Raw genomic sequence first — 22,163 nt, forward strand, 5'->3', positions numbered from 1 at the left:
AATCAGAGTAACTGTTAGAATGATCCTAAGGGGAAAAAACCCCAAAGCAGCCATTTCTGTGCATGTTGAACTTTTCAGGAGAGGAATGCAGAGTCACTGGGGTTTGTGGAGAGCAGGTTATGCCAAAGGGGATAGCTGAACAACAGCCTTCAATAAATTTTTGATTGAGACCAACTGGAGAAGAGTGCTAGGCAACAGAAAGGCAAAGTTACAGTATGGAGTAGTGATGACATAACTGTGCAGTTGGATAAAAAAAATAAAGAAATAGGAAAGTTTCTTTCTTTGACCAGAGCAGCTCTGTAGTCAAATACAGGTGTGTAGGTCTCACGCTGCAGAAAGGAATTTGGTCACAGGGTAAACTTGATTAATGTGCTAAAAGGAGAACAGTCACTGAGGGCTAGAGGCAGCACTGCTTCCTGTGGGACATGTGGGATAAGGCCTCTGAACATTCCAGCTGGAGGTACTGTGCTTCAGAAGGAACCACTTGGAAAAAGCAGAAGAATGCAACAGGAATGGGTAGAGATCTTGGAGAAAAGCCTTGCCAAGAAGGAAGGAATTGGAGCTGCTGAGTGAAACGAAGATGGGAATTGTAAATGCTGAGATGCCTAAATGGCTGCTGCAGGGAAGGAAATTACATCTTCTGTGTGCCTGTGATGGATCAGATAAGAAATTATGGGCTTCAATTTCAACAAGGAAGATTGAGGGTGGACATTAGGAAAATGGTTGTGTTATGAAAGCTGTCTTGAGAAGTGAGATAGAGCACTTGGGAATGTGCAGGCTCCGTTGCTGGAGGCCTTTCTTGCTGGGTTGGGATAGTGTTACCTTGTGTGTCTCAGGAATAGTTCCTTAGACCAGGTGAGTGGGCTGCATCCCCACTTTTAGTCTTCAGGTATTAATAATAGTGAATTTCAAATTTATGAGACACATTTCCCATCTGAGTGGGTCCAAGATAAGAAGGGAACAGATGTGCTGTGCCATCACTGTTGGTTGGAAGCTGCATTTCATTTTACTCCCAAGCTTTTTAGTGGGCTCTGACTCATTTCTTCCTTGCCTTTCTATGTACCCCGACTGGTAAAAACAGTCCCCTTCAATAGGTGCCCTATATAACTACAGTAATTTCACGATTATAAACCGCACCATTTTGACTAAAATTTTGGTCCAAACCCAGAAGTGCAGCTTATAATCAGGTGCGGCTTATATATGGACAAAGAATGAAAAGTTCTGTTTTAGTTTGGAGGACAGGTGTCTGCTGAGAAAGGCAGGAAGTTCTTTTTGAAATGGAGAATGTAAACCCCCTCCCTCCAAATTATTATAATTTTGAACTCAAAGGGCTCCCAGGCATAGATATGGGAATTAGGAATAACAGTTCTTTTCTAGGGAAATTAAAATAGAAATACAGCACTACAAAGAAACAAACTCCAAACCCTGACAAAGCCAGAGTACAACCTGACACCCGTCAGGCAGGGTGCTGGCAGCAGTCCCATTCCATGGTGGCTGCATCCTCCTGCAGTGACAGATGTGGCTCAGTTGGAGCAGTGCTCCTGTACAAGGTGCAGTTTCCCTCCGCAGCTCCAGTGGTGATGTGGAGAAATCCGGTTTTCCTCTGGAGTCCAGTGGAGAAAGGGGCTCCCTTAGTGTCCCAAAACCTCTGTTTTTATCTTGGTAAGAAATGTTGGGCTCTTCCCCCTGGCTGGAGCAACTCCCAATGGGATGCAGTAATTTTATCAGTCCCACAGTGGGACTCAATGGCCATGAGCAGAAAATGACTGGCTGGAGGAAGGATGGGTTGTGAAAAGATAAAGAACAATGCCCTGCCTGGTTTCAATGGACGGCCCATTAGCAGAATATCTCCCGTGGAAGGATCACTGCCCCCACCCTCAACAGATGGTGATAGAATAGATACTTTTTATCACACTCTGTATTGTAACCCAAGACAGTAGCCAACACCCAGATGTGTGTCTTATAATCAGGTGCGGCTTATAATCGTGAAATTACTTAAATTGTAGTTGATTACAGAAAGTTTGTCATATTTATAGGAAAAATACAAGGAGCCCAGTTATGACGTATCATTTTAACTAATGGAAATGTCAATCATGTGTAGTTAGTTTTAAAGGAATGTAATATACCACAACAACAGTTCCACTTAAAACCATTCTTGCAAAATTGACTCTCAAACCTAGTTCCTGAGTGCATTTGAAATAATTTTCTTAATAGAAACAAAACCAAACAGGTTTGATTTCTGTTTATCTGTTGTTTCTGAAATGAGGTTGAACCTGACCAGTACTCAGAGGCTATTGCTGAGAAACAGAGAATAAATGTCTTCAGGAGGAAACCAGCTATTTTCAGGATCCTTCAGTGGAGCAGTTCTCGAGCCAAGAATAGCAGCAGCGATTGTGCCTCGGTGCTGGAGTGGCAGCGACCCTGAGAGTGTGGCTGGAGCTTTGAAGAGCCATTGGTGTGAGATCCAGCACAGAGCAGTGACAGGAAACAGCAAAGTTGAAACGTGCCCCATTCACCACGCCATTAATATGTATTTGGGGCAGGTAGGAGGGGAAATAATCGTAAATTGGACATGCTGGAAGTTTGTGTGAATTAGCCTTCGAGATTTGCGTGTGGGCACTGATAAAAGCCCTCTACGGGCAATCTCGGGATTTATGGCGATCTTTAGGCCCTAAAAATGTAAAGCTGACCCCATTGTGCTCGCCCTGAGTGCTGCTGTGCCTTGGAGGGAGCTGGGGCGCTCGGCCCAGGGTGTTCCAAGATGGTCGGTCCCGCTGTGAGGCAGCGCCCGCTGCTGCCGCATTGTTCGGGCAGCTCTTCCCTGCTCCATAAACAACCGCGCTACTGATTAATGCGCTCGCGTTTGCCACTTAGAGCTGGTTTAGATAGAGGCAGGGAAGTCATTAAGGGCTTGGCAGCAGTCCAGGGTACATCTGGGACTTGGGAGCTGCCGCTGGGGCACGGAGGAGGGCGGCGGGCGGGAGCTGGGGCAGGGGAGAGGACGCTTGGCACAGAAGGAGCCAGGGCAGGGAGGAGAACCAGAGGCAGGAGCTGGCACTGGGGCTGGGAGGAGAACACTGGGCAGGAGATGGGGCTGGGAATGGGAGGAGAACACTGGGCAGGAGATGGGACTGGCAATGGGAGGAGGACACTTGGGCAGGAGATGGGGCTGGGAGAGGGAGGAGGACACTGGGCAGGAGATGGGGCTGGGAATGGGAGGGAGGAGAACACTGGGCAGGAGATGGGACTGGGAGAGGGAGGGAGGAGAACACTGGACAGGAGATGGGGCTGGGAATGGGAGGGAGGAGAACACTGGGCAGGAGATGGGGCTGGGAGAGGGAGGAGAGCACGAGACAGGAGGCAGGAGATGGGGCTGGGAGAGAGAGGAGGACTCTGGGCAGGGTATGGGGCAGGAGAAAGGAGGAGAACCCCTGGCAGGAGATGGGGCAGGAGGAAGGAGGAGGACACTGGGCAGGAGATGAGGAAGGAGGGGAGGGCTCCAGGCAGGAGCTGGGGCAGGAGAAGGAGGAGAAGTCCAGGCAGGAGGAAGGAGATGGGGCAGGAGAAGGAGGAGAAGCCCAGGCAGGAGGCAGCAGCCGGGGCAGGCGTTCGGCAGCGCCCGCGTCTTCTCTTGGCTGACTTTCAAAACGGCAGAAAAGCAGCTACGGGCGCTAATTGTAGCTGGGTCCTGAAGTGAAAATGTTTTGTGACAGTTGAAAGAATTTAAAGAGGAAGGAAGATCGGTTTAGTGTCAGCTGCAATTAGATAATCAAAGCTTAAAAATCCTGCTCTGTTGATAGCTTCACCTAGAGCCGGGGAGCGGGGCTGGGGAGGGGGAGGAGGGCTGTGCGTGGAAAGGGCATTTCCATAGCCAGTGCAGCCGAGGCCCGGCCGGGCTCGCAGGTTGTCTGGGCGCGCTCGCACACAGAGATTTTCTTGGCAGCTCTACAGGATGAGGCTTACACTGTACACAGCCGACATATTGAAGCCGGGAGCCCTGGAGAGCGTAGAGGCAGGAGTAGAAACAGCTCTGCACACAATGTAGCGTCTCCTAGGATGGTTGGGCGGCTCCTTTCTTCAGGTATTTTATTACCCATCAGCCCTTTTTAGAGCCAAAAAAAGAGAGAAAGTAACCCTAACCCTGAGAAAATAGCATCTGCTTCTGTTAAATCAATTTATTACATAACATTTCAGCGAGAGAGCAGCAGCACAGCGTCCTGAGCTTTTGGCTGCGTTTCAGGTTTGATAAAATGGCGTCTTCGCAGCGAGCTGCTTGTAAAGATATGTTGCACTGAGCAGAAAAATGCAATGATTTGGTGTTTTCTACTGCTGCTTTTGTGTCGGAGAGGTAGCATTTAGTGGAAACTCTACTAATAATGAAAAGTCTTGTTTATTTTTGCTTGTTTTCTTAATGCATTTGAAAGCTTTCAGCATCAGAGGGAAGGAACTACGTTTGAATGTCGTAGTGCAGAAAATGAAAAGGGGATAACAGGCTTTCCCCCGTGAGGGCTTAGCTATGGTTTAGTTTTAAAATAAATAAAGCTGCTTTATTCAATGCTTCCATCTCTTTTCTGCCTTTCCACGTTATGTGTGCTGTGCAAGATTTCAGCTTCCTCAATCCATGAGACTTGTTGTGAGTGAGCTTTGTAGGGGTTCAGATAGATGCCAGTTTTCAAATCTGTCTCTGTGCCTAGAGCTGGATGCAGCAGGTAACCTGAAATGTTAGCACTACAGTGCCCAAATTTTCTGCTTTATTATATTCTGTGCTTCAAAATAGATGCTTATGTCATGTTTTCTTTATGAAATTAGGCTACATTTAATTTAGCACTTAAAATGTTCCCAGCAATTCCCATTTAATTTAGATTTGGAAAAACTAATTTATAATATTTTAAAGATCTGCTCATGTTGAATTGAAAACTATATTTTGAGGGGGGGAGAGAAAGTAATTTGCCCTTTTTTCCACATATTCTGACTCAGGATCACTAACCTTTGTGTGCCAAGGAAAATCCCCAGCAGGACTGTCAGTGGCCCTTGGGATTTTTCTGTGTTCTGCATGTCAGAGCAGGGAGCACCGTCTGTCATCTGTCCTTTGGGCAGCACAGGGCGAGCCAGGGGGTCTGGTTGTTGTTACGTGACAAACGTGGATTGAAAAATAAAACGAGTAATGAGAGAGGAGTCACTGTTAGATCTGATTTAAAATGGGGTGAGCACAATTTATTAATAATGTTCCATTAAAAGTTCATCCCAGGCTTTGCCATTTCGTACCCTGTCTGTACTTCGGTTCCAAAGTCAGCTGTGTTATAGTTGGGGAGACAGAGTTTTATTGCACAGCATTTGAACTATTTACTGCAATGGAAGCTATGAAGATACAGTTACTTTAAACTCAGCTGAATAAAAGAATTAAATATGGTTGTAAATGGGATTTTCGGAGGAGGTGGGAAGTTTGGGGTCAGTTGCTTGTGCGGGCAGAGTATTTTGCTTGTCTAAGAAATGCATGCAACAGCTTCTCCCATTTCACTCCACTCATATTTTGCATTTGTAATCTATGTAAACACTAAACTGATTTTGTAACTAATTATTCATTACCCAACACAGCCAAAAATGTTTCCTGTTTTTAATAAGTACTGAATTGAAGCTGGTCAAGTATGTTGGCTACAGTACATAATAGCACCAGCAATCTCCTCCCACCCCATTAAGGATATTATTTAAAAAAAACAGCAGCCCAAAACAAAACAACCCTCTCGTGCTGTTGGTTATACTGATCAGAGCTGTGCATTTTTCAGGTCATGTGTATGGTTGCTGTTGGACAGAAGTTCTGTGCTTGTTAAAAACAAATTTGAGCCATTATCCGCAAATTAATATTTCCTTCCTGATGGCTGAAGAAATGTTGTTGATCAGGGGAATGATTATTTTATAAAAGATGCATAATTAAGATTTTGAAACACAAAGTATTAATTTAAAATTTGTTTTCACTTTGTGGTGTCCCAGCACTAGGATTTGCTAACATGGAATACCTGTGATTCCTGTTCTGTGTGCCTTGTTTACAGTCTTTGCTAAGCTCATCAAAGGAGGGATAGAAATGCTTCTGGTGGACTCAGTGCTTTTATTTCACATCTTTGCATAAATAAAAAGGAACCAATTTTTTAAAAAGAAGAATTTTTAAAATGGGTTTCCCATTTCAATCTCAACAACTTTGAAAAGAAAATAAAACATTGAGAATTTCAGTGAAGAGTTAGTTTCCTAGAAAGTTGGAGGAAATCTGCATTTAACAAAAACCAAAACCAAACAAACTGGAAAATTGTATAGATTTAATCATATAAAATATTTTGCATTCATTAGTTTTTCCAAATGTTTAAGGTCTTTACAGGTTAATAAGACTGTGCTACTCATTATTTGTTTCATAGCAGCAAGCCTCTTTTAGGTAAAAGAAAATGAAAAAATGCCTTTTTGTTATTTGCTTCTAGAGACAAAAATATAAAACTTACTCTCTCAAAGATCTGTATTCGAACTCTTGGTTTGTCTGATAGTTTTTGCAGGTTGCTGTTCATTTTGTGATTTTTTTTCCCATTCTCTTCATCTGTCCTTTTTCTCACGAGCTGTATGGCAGCAGCCTTTGGTGTCAGAACCGGTTGTTGCAGAGGGTGTTGGACACTCTGAGCTATTGCACAGTTTTTGCTCTGGTTTTTGGATCCATGACTCATGGAAGGCACCAGTGGGATCCCACTGCTCCAGAGGGGATGGCTAATTCCACATCCCCTACACAGAATTACTGTAATCCCTGCCAAGCCACCACTTTCAGATCAGCCCATTGTTGGGGGAAGGATCTGAGCCTTGGGAAGAGCAGCTGTGATGGGACAGCAAAGGGAGCTGGAGTAGCTGTGCTTGGCCAAGCCCAGGCACTTGGCCATTTTCTACTCTTAATATGGACATCTCTTGGGTTTTGTAGATCATCACGATTTTCTTTTCTTCTTGGATTCTCTTACTGCTCCTCAAGATCTGGTCTCTTATTTAATGAATTGTTTTGCTCCCTAAGCTATTTTGTCATCTTCATTCCCACCCCTTCCCTTTATTTTGTCTCCTAAGTGCTCTCAAATTTGAGCACTGCCTTAACCACCCTCTTTGGGGGAGAGGAGGAAGGAACTGATTGAACAAACAGCTCCATTTCATCTCATTTTGTCAGCCATGGTGCTGTTCCTGTGAGTGCTGGAGACATCCTGGGCGCTCTCCTGATCCCCCTTCCCACAGCTCTGCTCTCCAGCAGCCGCGCACGGAGCTGAGCTTTCAGCTCTGCCAGGACCTTTCATTGGAACAATGGATTTCCAGCCACTTTCAAATCCTTCTGTCAAGGCTCAAACACAGCCCTGAGTTGAACCACCCACAGGGCTGAAAAAAATCTCCTCTTATCTGATTCCTTGGTTGCCTCAACTTCTTATCTTCTGGCCTGGCCTGCTGCTGCTTTTTTCCTTTTGTTCATTCCTACTCTGCTAAGAATGTTCCTTGGCTCATTTCTCTGACCCTGCTGACCCTTTTTAAGTCCTTTCACAGCCTGCCTTCCCCTTCCATGTCTTATCAGAGATTCTGGTCTCTGTTTAACACCTGTGGAGCAAATCTAGATCATCAGGTAAATGATCAACATGCTTCCTGAGCTCTGTAGCAGTGGCTGTATCCAGGAATAACAGGATGCTTTCTTCCTTTCCAACCAGTGCACATAGAGGAAGGAATCCAGGTAAATCCAGGTGGTTCTGTTCTCATTCTTTCAGATTTGTCGTGGACTTGTCAATTGTTATGGCAGAAATTTTTCCCTGTGAGGGTGCCCAAAGAAGCTGTGGGTGCCCCACCTCTGACACTGACCAAGGCCAGGCTGGACAGGGCTTGGAGCAGCCTGGGATGGTGGGAGGTGTCCCTGCCCATGGCAGGGGTGAATGAGATGATTTTTAAAGTCTCCCTTCAAACCCAAGCAATTCTATTTTCTCTGATTATTTAGATCTTTCTGTGATTTAGGTCTTTTCCTGGTATCATGAGAAGATAGGTGATGAACTAAGAATGTTTTCCCTTCCTTTCTCTAAAATTCTTTCTTCCGCTTCAGTTAATTTAAATTTTAAAAAACAAGCAATCTGGATTGGTTTAGCATGTTATTTCTTCATCTTGCAAAATCTTTATAAGGCAACCAAGTAATCACCTTAAAAAGCTACAGGTGAAATGTGTGAACAAGACTTTGTCAGAGAGAGAGCTTTTTCTAACCTTGGCAGTAATTTTTGCAGTATCCGAACACTTCTAATTAGAGGAGCTAATCGCACCAACGTATTTGTGATTTAAATTAATTCATATTAGGCATTTGTTGTTAACAACTTGTTTGGGAGATTTGTTGCATCCATCTTCCCCACAAAAATATTCATTTTATTCACAAATCACAAAGAGCAGAAGCCACGTTTTAGCAGATTTAAAGCAAGTAAAAATAATTGACATCCAAAATTTGTTACTTGGGTATGTGCAGGCAGTTAAGAGGAACTCGTCTGCAGATTGTCTTTTATACAGATCTCTTGGATCAGACTGAAATACTTGTTACCAAATTCCTATCAAAAGAAACTAAGAGAAATAATCTTGTACAGAGCAATTGGGATGGAAAGTAAATGCAAAACCTTGACTAAAGCTTGAGTTCTTAACATGAGACGTGTTGTGTCTTCCAGTTTATCATCATACCAGGGTGAGCAAGCAGGTGCTCAAGAGCATTTGGTTAATTTTTTGAGTTAGTGTCTGTGTTTGAGGATGTGGCAGTGCTGAAAAGGCACAGCATCACTTTTCATTGGCTTGGGGACACAGGGGATTGTGTGTACAAATCCAACATGATGTTTAAACCTCGAGTAAAGCCTGTGAGAGGTAAGTTTCTTGACAAAACTGTCAGTTATTTAAAGATGCCCAAGTTCTCTGCTAAAATATACATTAGTGGTGTTTGTAACTGGCACCTAACAGTAAAGGTTGCTGTCTGTATTTGTTTCTCTATTTCCAGGAAGGGCTGCAAACCTAAATGCAGTATAAATTTAGTGTGTTGTGAGTATGTATGTAATATCTCAGGGCAGGCAGACATTTTATTGGATGCTCTTGCTTTGCTTTGTATTTCTCTGAAGAATGAGAATTGAGTCAGAATAAATGGTGTCTGCTGGATATTCTTCTGTGTTTTTTCCAAATTTGCTTTTTAGACTTTTCACATAGATAAGTATATTTGCTCTTCTTATTTATTGCCTGCTTATTATTTTTACTGGTACACTGGGGGCTACAAAACATTTCCTCTGTTCTGAAATGAAATTGTTTAGTTATTTTAATTGAGAGTCTTGCCAGATTAAAAAAAAAAAGAAACCAAAAACCTGAATAAATTAATATGAGCATCGTGCTCCATTGTAGTGAGGAAAATTGCTGTATTATGTTAGAGAATGTACTCTAAATTTTAGCAGAATGTAGTGTTGTAACTAGTGATGTAAAACAGTGCTTAATAGAGGGCTTTTGCAGGGCTTGAACAGTGGACTAATTTTTAACCTTGGATCCTTTCAGATCTCAGCCACAGTGGATTGGGAGACCATTATGAGAATTCCCACTGGGGACAGCAGCCCGCTTTCAGGAGTGAAGGCAACTGCAGCTGGGATAAAGTGATAATAGACAGGACTGACAAGGAAGCGTGGCCTTCCATTACCGGAGCTGAGACTGAGTCTGCCTCAGAATGTACTACAGACACTGACTCTGCCTCCAACTGTGGCTCAGAGAACAGTAGCATGGCTACAGGGAGTGCCCAAGGCAACTTCACTGGACATACAAAGAAAACTAATGGCAATAATGGCGCCAACGGAGCACTCGTCCAAAGCACTTCTAACCAGAGTGCCCTTGGAGCTGGTGGAGCAAACGGCAACGGCAGCTCGGCCAGGGTGTGGGGGGTGGCTGCGGGCTCCAGCTCTGGCCTAGCTCACTGCTCTGCCAGTGGTGGGGATGGAAAGATGGACAACATGATGGGAGACGGTAGAAGTCAGAACTGCTGGGGTGCTTCCAACTCGAATGCTGGCATTAATCTTAACCTTAACCCTAATGCCAATCCAGCTGCCTGGCCTGTACTTGGACATGAAGGAACTGTGGGAGCAGGCAACCCTTCCAGTATTTGCAGTCCAGTCAGTGCCATAGGTCAGAACATGGGCAACCAGAATGGGAACCCAACAGGCACCTTAGGTGCTTGGGGAAACTTGCTGCCGCAAGAGAGCACAGAACCACAAACGTCCACTTCTCAGAATGTGTCTTTCAGCGTACAACCTCAGAACCTTAACACTGATGGACCAAATAACACTAACCCCATGAACTCTTCACCAAACCCTATCAATGCAATGCAGACAAACGGACTGCCGAACTGGGGGATGGCCGTGGGCATGGGGGCCATCATCCCGCCCCACCTGCAAGGCCTTCCTGGTGCTAACGGAACAGCGGTTTCTCAAGTCAGCGGGGGCAGTGGTGAAGGAATGGGCAGTTCAGTATGGGGGATGTCCCCAGGTAATCCTGCCACAGGAAACAGCAATTCTGGGTTCAGTCAGGGGAATGGAGACACTGTGAACTCAGCATTAAGTGCTAAACAAAACGGATCCAGCAGTGCTGTGCAAAAGGAAGGAAACGGAGCGAACGCGTGGGACTCGGGGCCTCCCTCGGGCCCCGGGGTCCTGGCGTGGGGCAGGGGCGGTGGCGGGGTTGGCACTGTGCATTCTGGAGCCTGGGGCCACCCCAGCCGCAGCGCCAGCAACGGTGTCAACGGGGAGTGGGGCAAGCCCCCAAACCAGCATTCCAATAGCGACATCAATGGGAAAGGATCAACAGGGTGGGATAGCTCGAGTGTTACCAGTCCCAATCCTGCCATGCAGCAGGGCAATGAACAAATGAACTCTTGGGCCAAAGCTGCAGCATCTGGCACCACGGCTAGTGAAGGAAGCAATGACAGCGGTGGGAGTCAAAATGAAGGCAGTACTGGGAGGGAAGGGGCTGGAGAGGGCAGGAGGAGAGACAAAGGGATGATAGACCAAGGGCAAGTTCAGTTGCCAAGAAATGACCTTGACCCCAGGGTCCTGTCCAATACGGGGTGGGGACAGACCCCTGTGAAGCAAAACACTGCCTGGGAATTTGAAGAGTCCCCAAGGTCTGAACGGAAGAATGACAATGGAACTGAGGCCTGGGGTTGTGCAGCTACTCAATCTTCAAACTCAGGGGGGAAGAACGATGGGTCCATCATGAACAGTACAAATACCTCTTCAGTATCTGGGTGGGTCAACTCTCCACCGGCAGCTGTTCCAACAAATACAGGTTGGGGAGACAATAACAACAAAGCACCAAATGGCCCAGGGGGGTGGGGAGAGTCAGCAAGCTCTACTACTGTTAATAATGCTGCTGCTGCCAAAAGCGGCCACGCTTGGAGTGGGACCGCAAATCAGGAGGACAAATCACCTACCTGGGGTGAACCTCAGAAACCCAAATCTCAAAACTGGGGAGATGGACAGAAATCAAATCCAAGCTGGACTTCAGGAGGTGGAGACTGGACAGATTCATCATCTGTTCCTGGACACTTGGGTGATGGGAAGAAGAATGGATCTGGATGGGATTCTGATAACAGATCGGGGTCTGGCTGGAATGATTCCACAAAGTCTGGGACCAGCGGGTGGGGGAATGGCACAAACAGCAAGGCTAATACAGGTACAAGTTGGGGGGAATCTTTAAAGCCAGGCCCCCAACAAAACTGGGCTAATAAACCCCAGGACAACAATGTGAGTAACTGGGGAGGAGCTGCTTCTGTAAAACAGACGGGGTCAGGGTGGGTTGGTGGGCCAGTGCCAGCCAAACAAAAAGAGAACTGTGAGGCAACTGGCTGGGAAGAGCCATCTCCACCGTCCATTCGCCGCAAGATGGAAATCGATGATGGTACCTCAGCTTGGGGCGACCCAAATTACAACAACAACAAGACTGTAAACATGTGGGATAGAAATAATCCTATAATTCAGAGCAGTACCACAACCAACACCACCACCACTAGCACCATTATCAACACCAACATGGTTGAACCTCAGCCATCGCACCAGTCAAGTGCCCAGCCGAACCGGTCCCCGCTGCTTGGCCCAGGTATGACAACAGCTCTGTGAAATGCTTCCTGAAGCAGGGTTAGGAGATACTTTATACCAGTACCAGTTGCTGATTGCTGTCTGTTGTCTCAGGGTGTTGGGTAGAAATCCTGTATTTATGTCCAGAATATGTTTATTCTTCTATTTTGAAGCAGTCTTTTCTTAAGGACAGAATGCATGGAACCTGACACAAATGTAATAATCCAAATGAATGTAAGGAAAGCTTGAAACAGTGTTTGGTTCATAGCGTGGTAGGTTGTTAAATTGTGGATCCATATTTATTTTAACATCTCTTCCACAGTTACTTAACACCTTTTAATTCAGCCATTTGAGAGGGTTTTGGCAAGCCCTTCTTCTGTTATTTGTCTGCTGTCCCCACTGCGCAGGCTCAGTGTGTTTAGACAGTCTGCATCTGTTTCTTTTCTGCAAAACATCTCTTGGCAACAGATGTTTGTTAACAATTGCATGAATTGAGGCTGCTGCTGTTTCTCTGTCCAGTTTGTTGTCTTTTATGAAGAAATGCTTCTCTTCTCAGGGGTTGGGCACGGGCAGCATCCTGGATTTTGTGTCCTTCTCAAAAAGCAGGACTTGTTCAAGATGTTAGTATTCAAAGTGGCTGAAGTAAGGTTATCCTAACTATAGCTGTGTTTCAAATACAAGGTTTTAGGCATTTAGGAATTCTTCTAATCAAAGGCAAGGTGCTTTTGTAGACTAGCAGCAAGGAATAAAAAAACATTAAAAAATGGGAAAAATACTTCAAAGAGAGGTGCTTAAATAAAAGTTACACTAACAGCCCATATCTATGTTATGGCCACAGACCTCTCTAAAATAAATGAATCATGCAGTATTCTTTCAAATTCTCCATCTGAGTTTTTGTTTCCAAATTTTTGTTTCACTGTGGTTATGGCTAAGTACTGACTTTTTAACCACACTTTTCTCCAAGTGGGATTTGTTCTCTCATTCCCATCCTTTTTCTCTTTGATGTTTTGGAATGATTCAAATTTGCTTTAATGTCTGTATAAAAATAGCCTTACGTTCCCCACTCTGGTCAAATATTTTAACAGTAGAGGGTACCTGTTTTAATAAAATAACATCCTCCAGAAGGAGAAATCTTTAAATGGCTTTGTACTTGGTCAGCCCAACATATGTGACTAACTTATTTAATCCATATTTAAAACTTTACCCATGAAACAAGAATTCAGATTCCTGAATGGTAATGGAAGTATCATGAAAGTGGATTTTTTGTTGGATTTGGGTAAGGTTTTGGTTTTCATTAAGGTGATTTTTGGAGGGTTGCATTGGTACTTGTAGAACTGTACATACACAACAAAATAATGTTATAAAAATGATTAACACCTTGTCGAGGAAAATTTATCAGTCCTGAGCCCTTCAGGTTTTAAAAATTGAATTTAAAAGCTGTTGTTAATCTGCAGTGATTGCTTTGGAGAATGGACAGTGGCAAAGGAAAGGTTCTTTGAAGCAATGTTTGCATATTCAGGAAGCTCCCTATGAACACATAACCAACTTGCTCAAGCCTGACCAGGTTAATGTGAGTGTTTGGCTTCTTGAAGAATGTGAGCTAGAAAGATTCTAGAGTGTTTTAAGATGAGCAGATCTTTTATCTTCTCTATTTGTTTTTTCAATTTTCCAAGATAAGCAAAGCCAGCTCTCAGAATATACTTAAATCAGTAATGCAAGCAAGTATGAAATTAGTAATAGTGAAGACAATTTAAAATATAATTCTGATATTAAAATCTAGATCAAGTTGTAGCAGGCATGAATTAAGCCTTATGTTATGTATTTTTGCTCCATACAAAGGCCAAACATGGAAATCTTTGGAAGGATTTTTGTCGGCATGGAAGCAGGGAGCAGTCCCTTGTGTCTGGAGCTCTGCCTGTGTTTACTTGTGGCTGTGCCAGGAGGGGCCATGGCTGTGCTGTCTCCCCCCAGAGCAGTTCCAAGGGATCCCAGTGACCCCTCTGGGGTGCAGGGGCCCCTTCTCCCCGTGCAGGCAGCACATGGCAGCTGCACAGAACATCCTCCTGCTCCGGGTGCAGATGTACACAGAGCTGAGACATCTACAAATCATCTCCCAGCTGGGACTGCCAAAACATGGGAAGCAATAGTGAGCTTCCTCCTCCCACGCAGACAGGGCCCTGCACTTTGGAGTTGTGCTCTTTAACTCTTTTTCCTACTCCGATTCCCTCTCCGCTTGGCCGTGCATTTCCAGCCTCTGCAGGGAGGGAGACACGAATCCTGTAACCAGGATTCTGCAATCCTCACCCAAAGTTCAGCCAGCAGCAGTTCTTTTCCATGCAAAGCATGATTGTGTTATCAGGGCTCATCTAAAATCCTGCAGCTCTTGGGGTACCATGGGCATTTTGTCTCCTGCATGGGTCATGATGTGCTCTGCCAGTCTCATTCAGGGAATAGAGTGAATCAGGAATCACGGATTCCATTCCTGTGTGAGCAGGGAGGAGTGCTGTGGATGGAAGCTGTCACAATGTCCTGCAAGCAAAGGAGTGGGTTTTAATTTTGCTGCACAGCACTAGTTAGGGGTTCACAAAGGATTAACAGTCCCTTTTGGCGTTGAAGTTTATGCTTTATTAGTTTGGAAATAGAGGCCAAGTTATAGTCTTGTTATTCAAGTTGTCACCCATCCCCAGAAGTTCTCCAGATCCTTTGAAGGCAGAACTTAAAAGCCATTGATGGGAAGCAGATGTTGGTAAGCACTTAATGAAAATAAAGAATGCTCTAAGGAGTTTCATTTTCCATTGGAAAAGAAGGAGAAATAAAGAGGGAGGAAAGGGATAGATAATGTGATAGATACAGTCCTTTCTGGCAGTGGTGAATTACTTAGAAAGATGAGCAGAAAGCTGGTGGGTTTGAGTTAGACTGGGGTTTAATCTAAATAACTTTTGCTTAATTCTTCCCAGCACTTCTAACTCATGCAGCTTTGATATGAGGGGAATAAGAAGTGAGAAAAAGTTTTGCAAGCAGAAATGATTAAAAGGGATTTTTACATCCCAAATAGCATCAGATCCTCCCTCCAAGTGCTGAGGAGTGGGCTTGATGCTTTCCTGTTCTCATTACATCAGGAGAGCCTGGCAGGGTTCCAGCATCCTCCAGCTGAGGAAGGAAACAACAGAAGATAACACAGGCTTCCCTGTAGGGATTGTAGGTCACAAATTAAGGTCTTTATGGTTACTGGAGAGCAAGGAGCTTAAATTTTAAAAAACTGAACTGGGTGTAAGTTCTGGAAGCTCCAAACGTTTCTGTTCCTTTTATAATCCTGTGCCACTAAGTGGCAGCTCACGTGTCTGTGTTTGTCTTACTTTGAACTTCCATCAGAATGGATTTGAAAGCAGCTCAGCTTTGGGCTCCTTTAGGGTGCTCATGTGAAAACCTAAAACCCTGGGTGCTCAGCCTATGAACAGTCAGGTTTTGGGGGGCAGCCAAGTGATGCTGAGAGAGCTGCCCTCGATTTTAACACAAGGGTGATGTCACTGCTGAAACTCAAATTGGAGCTTTCTGAATGCTCAGTGATGAGCTGGAATCCCTTTCAGAAAATGAGGATTTGGAAGATTAAGAGATGTAGGTGGCTCTTAAATGTATATATAAAACCCAGAATAACTAGTGTATAATTAGTAAACAACCTCTGTTCTGCCTACTATAATCTTTTTTTATCTGTATAAGGTTCTGATATTTTGGTTTGCCTGTATTGTGCTCAATGTGCTCTGGTATTTATCACGGACCAACAAGTTAAAGGAAAACAATTTCTGCCATCCAAATAGCTATAGGGTTATTTTGAGGGAAAACAACTGCATCCTGCCACAACTTAGTTAACAGTTCACTTTCCCTTGAGGATTTCCTGTTGGCTGTGGCCCAATGTTAATTATGTTTTTATTTCTATAAAACAAAGCTCTGCCAATGTGTCCGTGTTTATTACTCACTGTGATCTTTTAATTTCTTGCAATTCTAATAATGTTTTAAAACTTCAGTACTAAAACCTCACTTTGTTGCCAAAGAAGCCTTTAAATGGAGCATGTTCTGTTGCAAAACAATATTCATGCAGATCTGAGTGGGTTTTAAGGAGCTTTTTACCAGGAGAGCTTAAATCTTTCATCAGAAAATAGGAAATTTTCTCCAAGCAGAACTTTTGAAAATGTTTGTCAGGTTCAGATTTTGAGAGCACTCAAAGGTCTTGGTCTGCCTTCCCAACAGCTGTGGAGAGTTTTGCATCATTCATTCAAAAATGCAGCTTTATTAATCTTTAAACTTCCTAAACAGAATCATTTGGAGTCATAGAAAGATAGCACAGAGAAAGTAGCATGGGGACAGCAGTATTTACACAGAGGGGAAACAGGTTTGCAATTGAGAAGTACTCCAGAATTTACAGAGTAGCTTTTGCAGTGCACAGGTTATTTCTCCAGCAGCCTTCAGGTTTTATTTACTAATTTCCTGGACTTAATTTTATCTGTTAAGATAGTTTGGGAAACTTTTTGCTGATTTATTTAGTTTGCTTTTATGTACTTGAATTATTTTCTATTAGTAAAGGCTGGGTCCCCCATTATTTGTCATCCCATATTATTTCCTGCTCAGTGCATTTAAAAGCACTTAAAATAATTTGGACATTACACATCTGTGGCCTTAAGTTGAATTTGTTGAATTTATAAGAGCAACAGAGGAACCAGGGTTTTTTTTGAGATTTTTATTCTATAACTTAGCGCACTTTGGCTTTTTAATAGATGAATTGTGTTTTAAGGATGATTTCATAAGCTGAATTGGGTAGAGGTTCCAGCAGAGGTTGCATGAAGTCAGGGAGATGTCTGCACTGAACCTGTTTGCAGGCTGGTTGGTGCTGTGGAGATGTTTTGTTTTCTGTTTCATGTGCCTGCAGTTAATCTTTTTCAGCTGCCAATGAGATTAAATACACACAGTTGTCTGCCAGTTGCCTCCTGAGTAGTGAGGCAGAAATTCAAATAAAGCCTCCTTTAAATAAAGTTGGCTTGAAGATACAAGCAGGAACCTTGAAATAAGCATTTCAGGTGCAACACCAAGGAAGCTGTCACGTTAAGTACAGGTTCATTTAGGTACATCTGTGGATCTGCCAGTTTATCTTCTTTACACACCTTAAAATAACCAGAAATGTGAGGTAATGTGAGCCTAAACCATGGTGGTTTTGTTTCAAATGGAAATCACTTAAATGAAACAGTGACATTTTAGGTTGTTTGAGGAGCTTGCTTTAAATTCAGTGCCTCTTGCTGGTAAACAAGGAGTTTTCTGGAGCTGCAGCACATCATGGCCCTGGGTTGTGCCACCTGCACTTGCATCAGTGTCTGAGAGAGCTGCAGTGGCTGCAAGGAATAGAGCCTAAAATAAATCTGGAGTGATGCACAGCTCTGGGCCCATCTATGTGATTGTTTTCTCTACCAGGCAATATTTGAGTTGTTATTGGCAATGGGTGTTGCTGCAGCTTCTGGTAACAGGAATTCTGTGGCACTCAGTGAAACATTATTGTTTGGTTATTCCAGTGTATTTCAGGGTACTCTTAGACACTCCCTTGCTATTGCCTACCTATTCTGAGTCTCAATTTGTGGACAAAATGCTGTTCCTGCTTCTTGAAAGCTTTCCAGAGTATTTTTATAGATACCATTGTGGAGCAAAGAAAGGAAATAGTGCTGTGGCAAAGCAGCATCTGGTCATTCACTTACAGAATACTCATCTCAGTAACATTCATCTCCAATGAAAAGAGAACAAGTTCCTGATTTAGCAGCTGAATTATCAGTGGAAGTTTTAAGCAGACTGAATTCTGCAATATTTGTTGAGATCTCAGCTGCCATGTAATGGGATGTAATTTTTTCTATAATTGTAGAAAAATAGGTTAGTGTCAGGTGTCTGTAAGAATTTTGTTTCCTTGCCTGTTGTGCCTCTCTTTGTGCATGTTGACAAAGTACCTTGAGCTCCATCCGTGATCCAAGTCCTCTCTCCAGAAAATCTCTGACAACGATGGTTGTAAATTCAGTTTCCCCTTTTGCTGTGTGGGCCAGTGTTGCTGTGTATGCTCAGGAGCCCTGTGGCTGTTCCTGCCACGTTCAGCTGCAGGGCTGAAATCGTGTCAGATGGATTTAAGCGCATTACACTCAAGCCAAGCCAGACTAAGGCTGTTTCTTTGGAGTAGCTTACGTCTTCCACTGAGTTAATGTAACTCTGTAGGAAAACAATGGCTTCTACCTGCCATTCCCTGTGGTTTGAGTATGAATCCTAATTGCAGTCTTGATTAGTCCACCTTTAAGTAATATTTATGATAATGTAGAGGGTCAGTGATGAGGGGTAGGTCGGTAACCATGAGCTGTAATAAAAGCTTTAAGGAATACGTTCAGCACAGATAATCTTCACTCAAGTGGGAACAATCAAACAGTAATCTTACTGCCAGGGCATGAGAAAAGAGATTTTATAGTTTGTAAAGAGTGAAAAGGAATTAAAATAGGTTAAAATCTTTCAGTGAAGCAAGGCCAAGCTCGGACTGGGGTCCTGGTCTCCAGAATCGTGGGCAGGAGGGAGCAGCTCTGCTTGGGACCAGTGTGGTGCTCACTTGGCAGCCTGGTTGCTTCTGGCTGTGGAGAAAAAGCCTCTTCTGTGTTGACAACTTGGCATTAGTATTGAACTGAGATTCTTGAGATCAAATTTAAGGGATTTGTTTAAACACACTTAACTACAATTATTGTATGTACTTACTGATTCATGCTCTTTCCAGAGAAACTCTTGAGTAAAATGTAAAGTTTTTTGGAATTATTTGATGAAGAAACCTTTCCTCTCATCACTGTTCTCCTTGCCTTGCTCCAGCAGGCTGGGGAGAGATGCCTGCTGTCCACACCAAGAGCGAAGCTTCCTGGGGAGAGCCCTCCTCCCCTTCTGCTGCAGTTGATAATGGCACTTCGGCCTGGGGGAAGCCCCCCAGCAGTGGGACCGGGTGGGGAGAGAATCCTGCCGAGCCAGCAGGGACCTATGGAAGAACAAACGCTCCAGCTGCTGCCCCAGCACTGTGCAAACCAGGTACACACAGGGGTGACACTGTCCTGGCAGGGCAGGGGGTTTGCTCCTGCCACTTCTGCTTTTCTGTGCCTTTCAGTCTCAGGCTGCCTTCGTGATTTCACTCTCAAAACCCTGTTGGCTGTCACAAGGCCACATTAACCCAAATACCAAATTAATTAAAAAATACAAATATAGTGCATCTATCTGTAAATTTAAAGGAGTAGTTTTGTGTGTTTGGAAAGCAGAACAGCAGAGGTGCAGAAACTCTGAAACTGCAGAAGAATATGACTGGGACTTAAAGCCTTGGTGTCTAAAAGAAACCTCTATTGGGATGAGAAGCAGTGAAGAACAGTCAAGATAGAATTGACTCTTGTAGGAAAAGCAACACCTGAGAGCCACTATTCAGAAAACCTCATGTTGGCTTAAACTGAGTGAGTGGGTGTTTTCTTCAGCCATTAAAACTGTTGCCAGGTTCAGGAGCATCCTGAACTACTTCCTGCTTCGTGATTCCTGACTCATGGTACTTGATAAATATCCTCCATCTCTGAATTTCCTGAGGGCCACAGTGATTGCTTTAGACTCTCCTCTTGGCTGTGGAGATTGCCTGGAGTTTCACTCCTGCAAAATACCATAGTGAGACGTAGTTAGAAGTCCCAGAAAACATAAAAGGGGAGTGAGAGCTCTTAAGATGAGTAATCCCAGCTTTAAACAGAGTAAACAGAATAAAATGGACTGAGGTGACACAACCTCATCACTGAATATGAAGCGTTCCCTGCAGCCCACGAGCTCCTTTCAGATTCCATTCTTCAAGCTGGAAATGAGTTTCTGAGCATTAATGGCTTTGAAATTGGGTTTGTTCATGGAAGAATGTGGTAGGTAAAATGGTGAGATTCACTGAAAGCAGAACAGCACTTAACAAATGTGTGCTCATACTTGGGTTCCTTGTTCCTAGGAGAGTGGAGTGGCCATGACCACAGATCTGACTGGTTCTGGGAAAAGCAGGACTTGCAGTTGCTAGGTGTTTTCTTCTCTAAGTACTTTCATGTTTTTTGGTAGTTTCTCAGAAGACATTCTTATAATTTTAATGCCAATTAAGCTATGTGATCAACCTCTTTATCTCTTGAAAATACTCATGTTAGCACACTGGATATGACACAAAAGGGTATTTCTGTAAAATTTGCAGGAAACTGAATACAATTTTTTCTTTCCCTCCAGCTTCAAAATCTATGCAAGAAGGCTGGGGCAGTGGTGGGGATGAAGTGAATCTCAGTACTAGTCAGTGGGAAGATGAAGAAGGAGATATGTGGAATAATACTGCTTCACAAGAGAGCAGCTCCTCCTGTAATTCCTGGGGGAATGCCCCGAAGAAAGGACTTCAAAAGGTAAGACAAAAATAAAGACACTCTCCAGCAAGAGTGGAATTAGTGTAACATTTGTAGAATAAGTTGTCACAAATTTGCTGGTGCATTCCACCTGAAATTAAAGCTCTGACACCTGAACACAAGCACAGCTTGCCACTACAGTGGTTCAAGTACAGCCTACCTTGTTTCCAGGGGAAAATGGGAGATCTTTGAATTTGGGCATGTCAGATGCTTCGGGAGTTTTGTTGTTGTTGCCTTTGTTTTCTCTTAAGTTTTATAAGCTTCCATGTATTCTAAAGAAATGATAATGTATTAACAGAAGAGGAGAAGGTGTTATGGGGGCTTTCAGACACTTCCCATGGTGGTGGAAAAGCAAACAGTAGTTTGTGATGGAGCTGTTTAACAAAAAAAGCTGTTTTCTATTTGTGAGGACGGTGTGTGTGTGAGAACAAAGCGAACTTGTGTTAATGCTGCACTCAACTGAGAACATAGCCAATTGTGTGAGGAAATTTTCCATTGCACAGTCTTTATTTCAGGACAAGGCCAGGCTGTAACTTAAAGGAATTGGGAATGCATTTAGCCACTTTGTTTGTTATTCCATTAGCCAACAGTTAGGCCGGTGATTTGATCAAGTATGGTTGTTTCTTGTACTGTCCGCAGCCCAAAACAAATCCGCGCTTGTCCCTTGGTACTTTCTGGAGAACTGAAAGGAAGAGACTTCTTAAGGATTTTGTGATAGAAAAGCTGCACAGAGATCTTTTAAAGGTGTTTATCTAGACGCTCTTGTTTGTTTTTAAGAAAATACACTGAGTAACATTCTTAACTTCAAGGTTGCAAACTTGTTTTTGGGAATGTTTTTCAGGAAGTGTTGTACTATTTCAGCTTTATTTCGTTATATTTTTCTGCCAAGGATTAAAATGAAATCTGTAAATTCAAAGGTGGCTTTAATTCAGTGGCCAGCAAATCAAATACTAAATAGTACACTGAACACCTATTCAGCTGAGATAAAATTTTACACTTTTGGGGGAAGAGAATCGTAGTCGCGTTGCTCGGAGGGTTCTTCAATACTTTCTGAATTAATGTACTAATACATCTTTCAGTAGCATGTGTTATTAATAAAAACCACTTACCATTTCTTTTATGTACATCTCACTGCAATGCACGTGGCAACCAGCCCATTAATGGAATCTCCCATTTATTTACTAAGGGCATGAAGACATCTAGCAAGCAGGATGAGGCCTGGATCATGAACCGTCTGATAAAACAGCTCACAGACATGGGCTTCCCTGTGAGTAGTGCTCAGGCAGCACACTGTGCCTTAGCTTTTAGCTTGTACTTCTGACTGTGGCTGTTTCAGACTGTAGCTACACCAAGATCTTCAGTCTCCAGGCTGGGAAGTAGCCCTGACCTGCGTTTAAACACATACTGTGATTTCAGAAATCTGCTCTGAGATAAATTGGGGATATCCTTTCCATGAGGACGTTTATAATATTTTGAAGTTCATGGTTTTATAGCAACAAGTATTACTTTGAGCTGCAGTAATAATCCCCTCCCATTCCTCTTTTTTTTATTAAACAGTTGAAATGTGAGTATAGCTGGGTTGTTTCTTGGAGAAAGTCATATCATTGTGATATTT

General features: G+C 43.5%; 1 protein-coding gene across 9 annotated transcripts in view; it reads left to right on the top strand.

Annotated features, from left to right (window-relative positions):
* TNRC6C (trinucleotide repeat containing adaptor 6C) overlaps positions 1 to 22,163 on the top strand; it is a 104,018-nt gene that overhangs the window by 54,171 nt on the left and 27,684 nt on the right. For 4 of the 9 annotated variants that reach the window (XM_033076449.2, XM_033076448.2, XM_033076450.2 and 1 more), the window contains exons 5-8: positions 9,547 to 12,132; positions 18,978 to 19,187; positions 20,382 to 20,548; positions 21,735 to 21,815. In XM_033076449.2, coding sequence (XP_032932340.1) covers positions 9,547 to 12,132; positions 18,978 to 19,187; positions 20,382 to 20,548; positions 21,735 to 21,815 — 3,044 coding nt within the window. Of the gene's footprint in view, positions 1 to 3,876; positions 4,082 to 9,546; positions 12,133 to 18,977; positions 19,188 to 20,381; positions 20,549 to 21,187; positions 21,293 to 21,734; positions 21,816 to 22,163 lie in introns of those variants that run through there. The other 5 variants (XM_033076446.2, XM_033076442.2, XM_033076444.2 and 2 more) reach the window with 3 other exon arrangements.

The sequence above is a fragment of the Catharus ustulatus genome, chromosome 20 (genome assembly GCF_009819885.2).
Source record: "Catharus ustulatus isolate bCatUst1 chromosome 20, bCatUst1.pri.v2, whole genome shotgun sequence".
NCBI classification, from domain to species: Eukaryota; Metazoa; Chordata; class Aves; order Passeriformes; family Turdidae; genus Catharus; species Catharus ustulatus.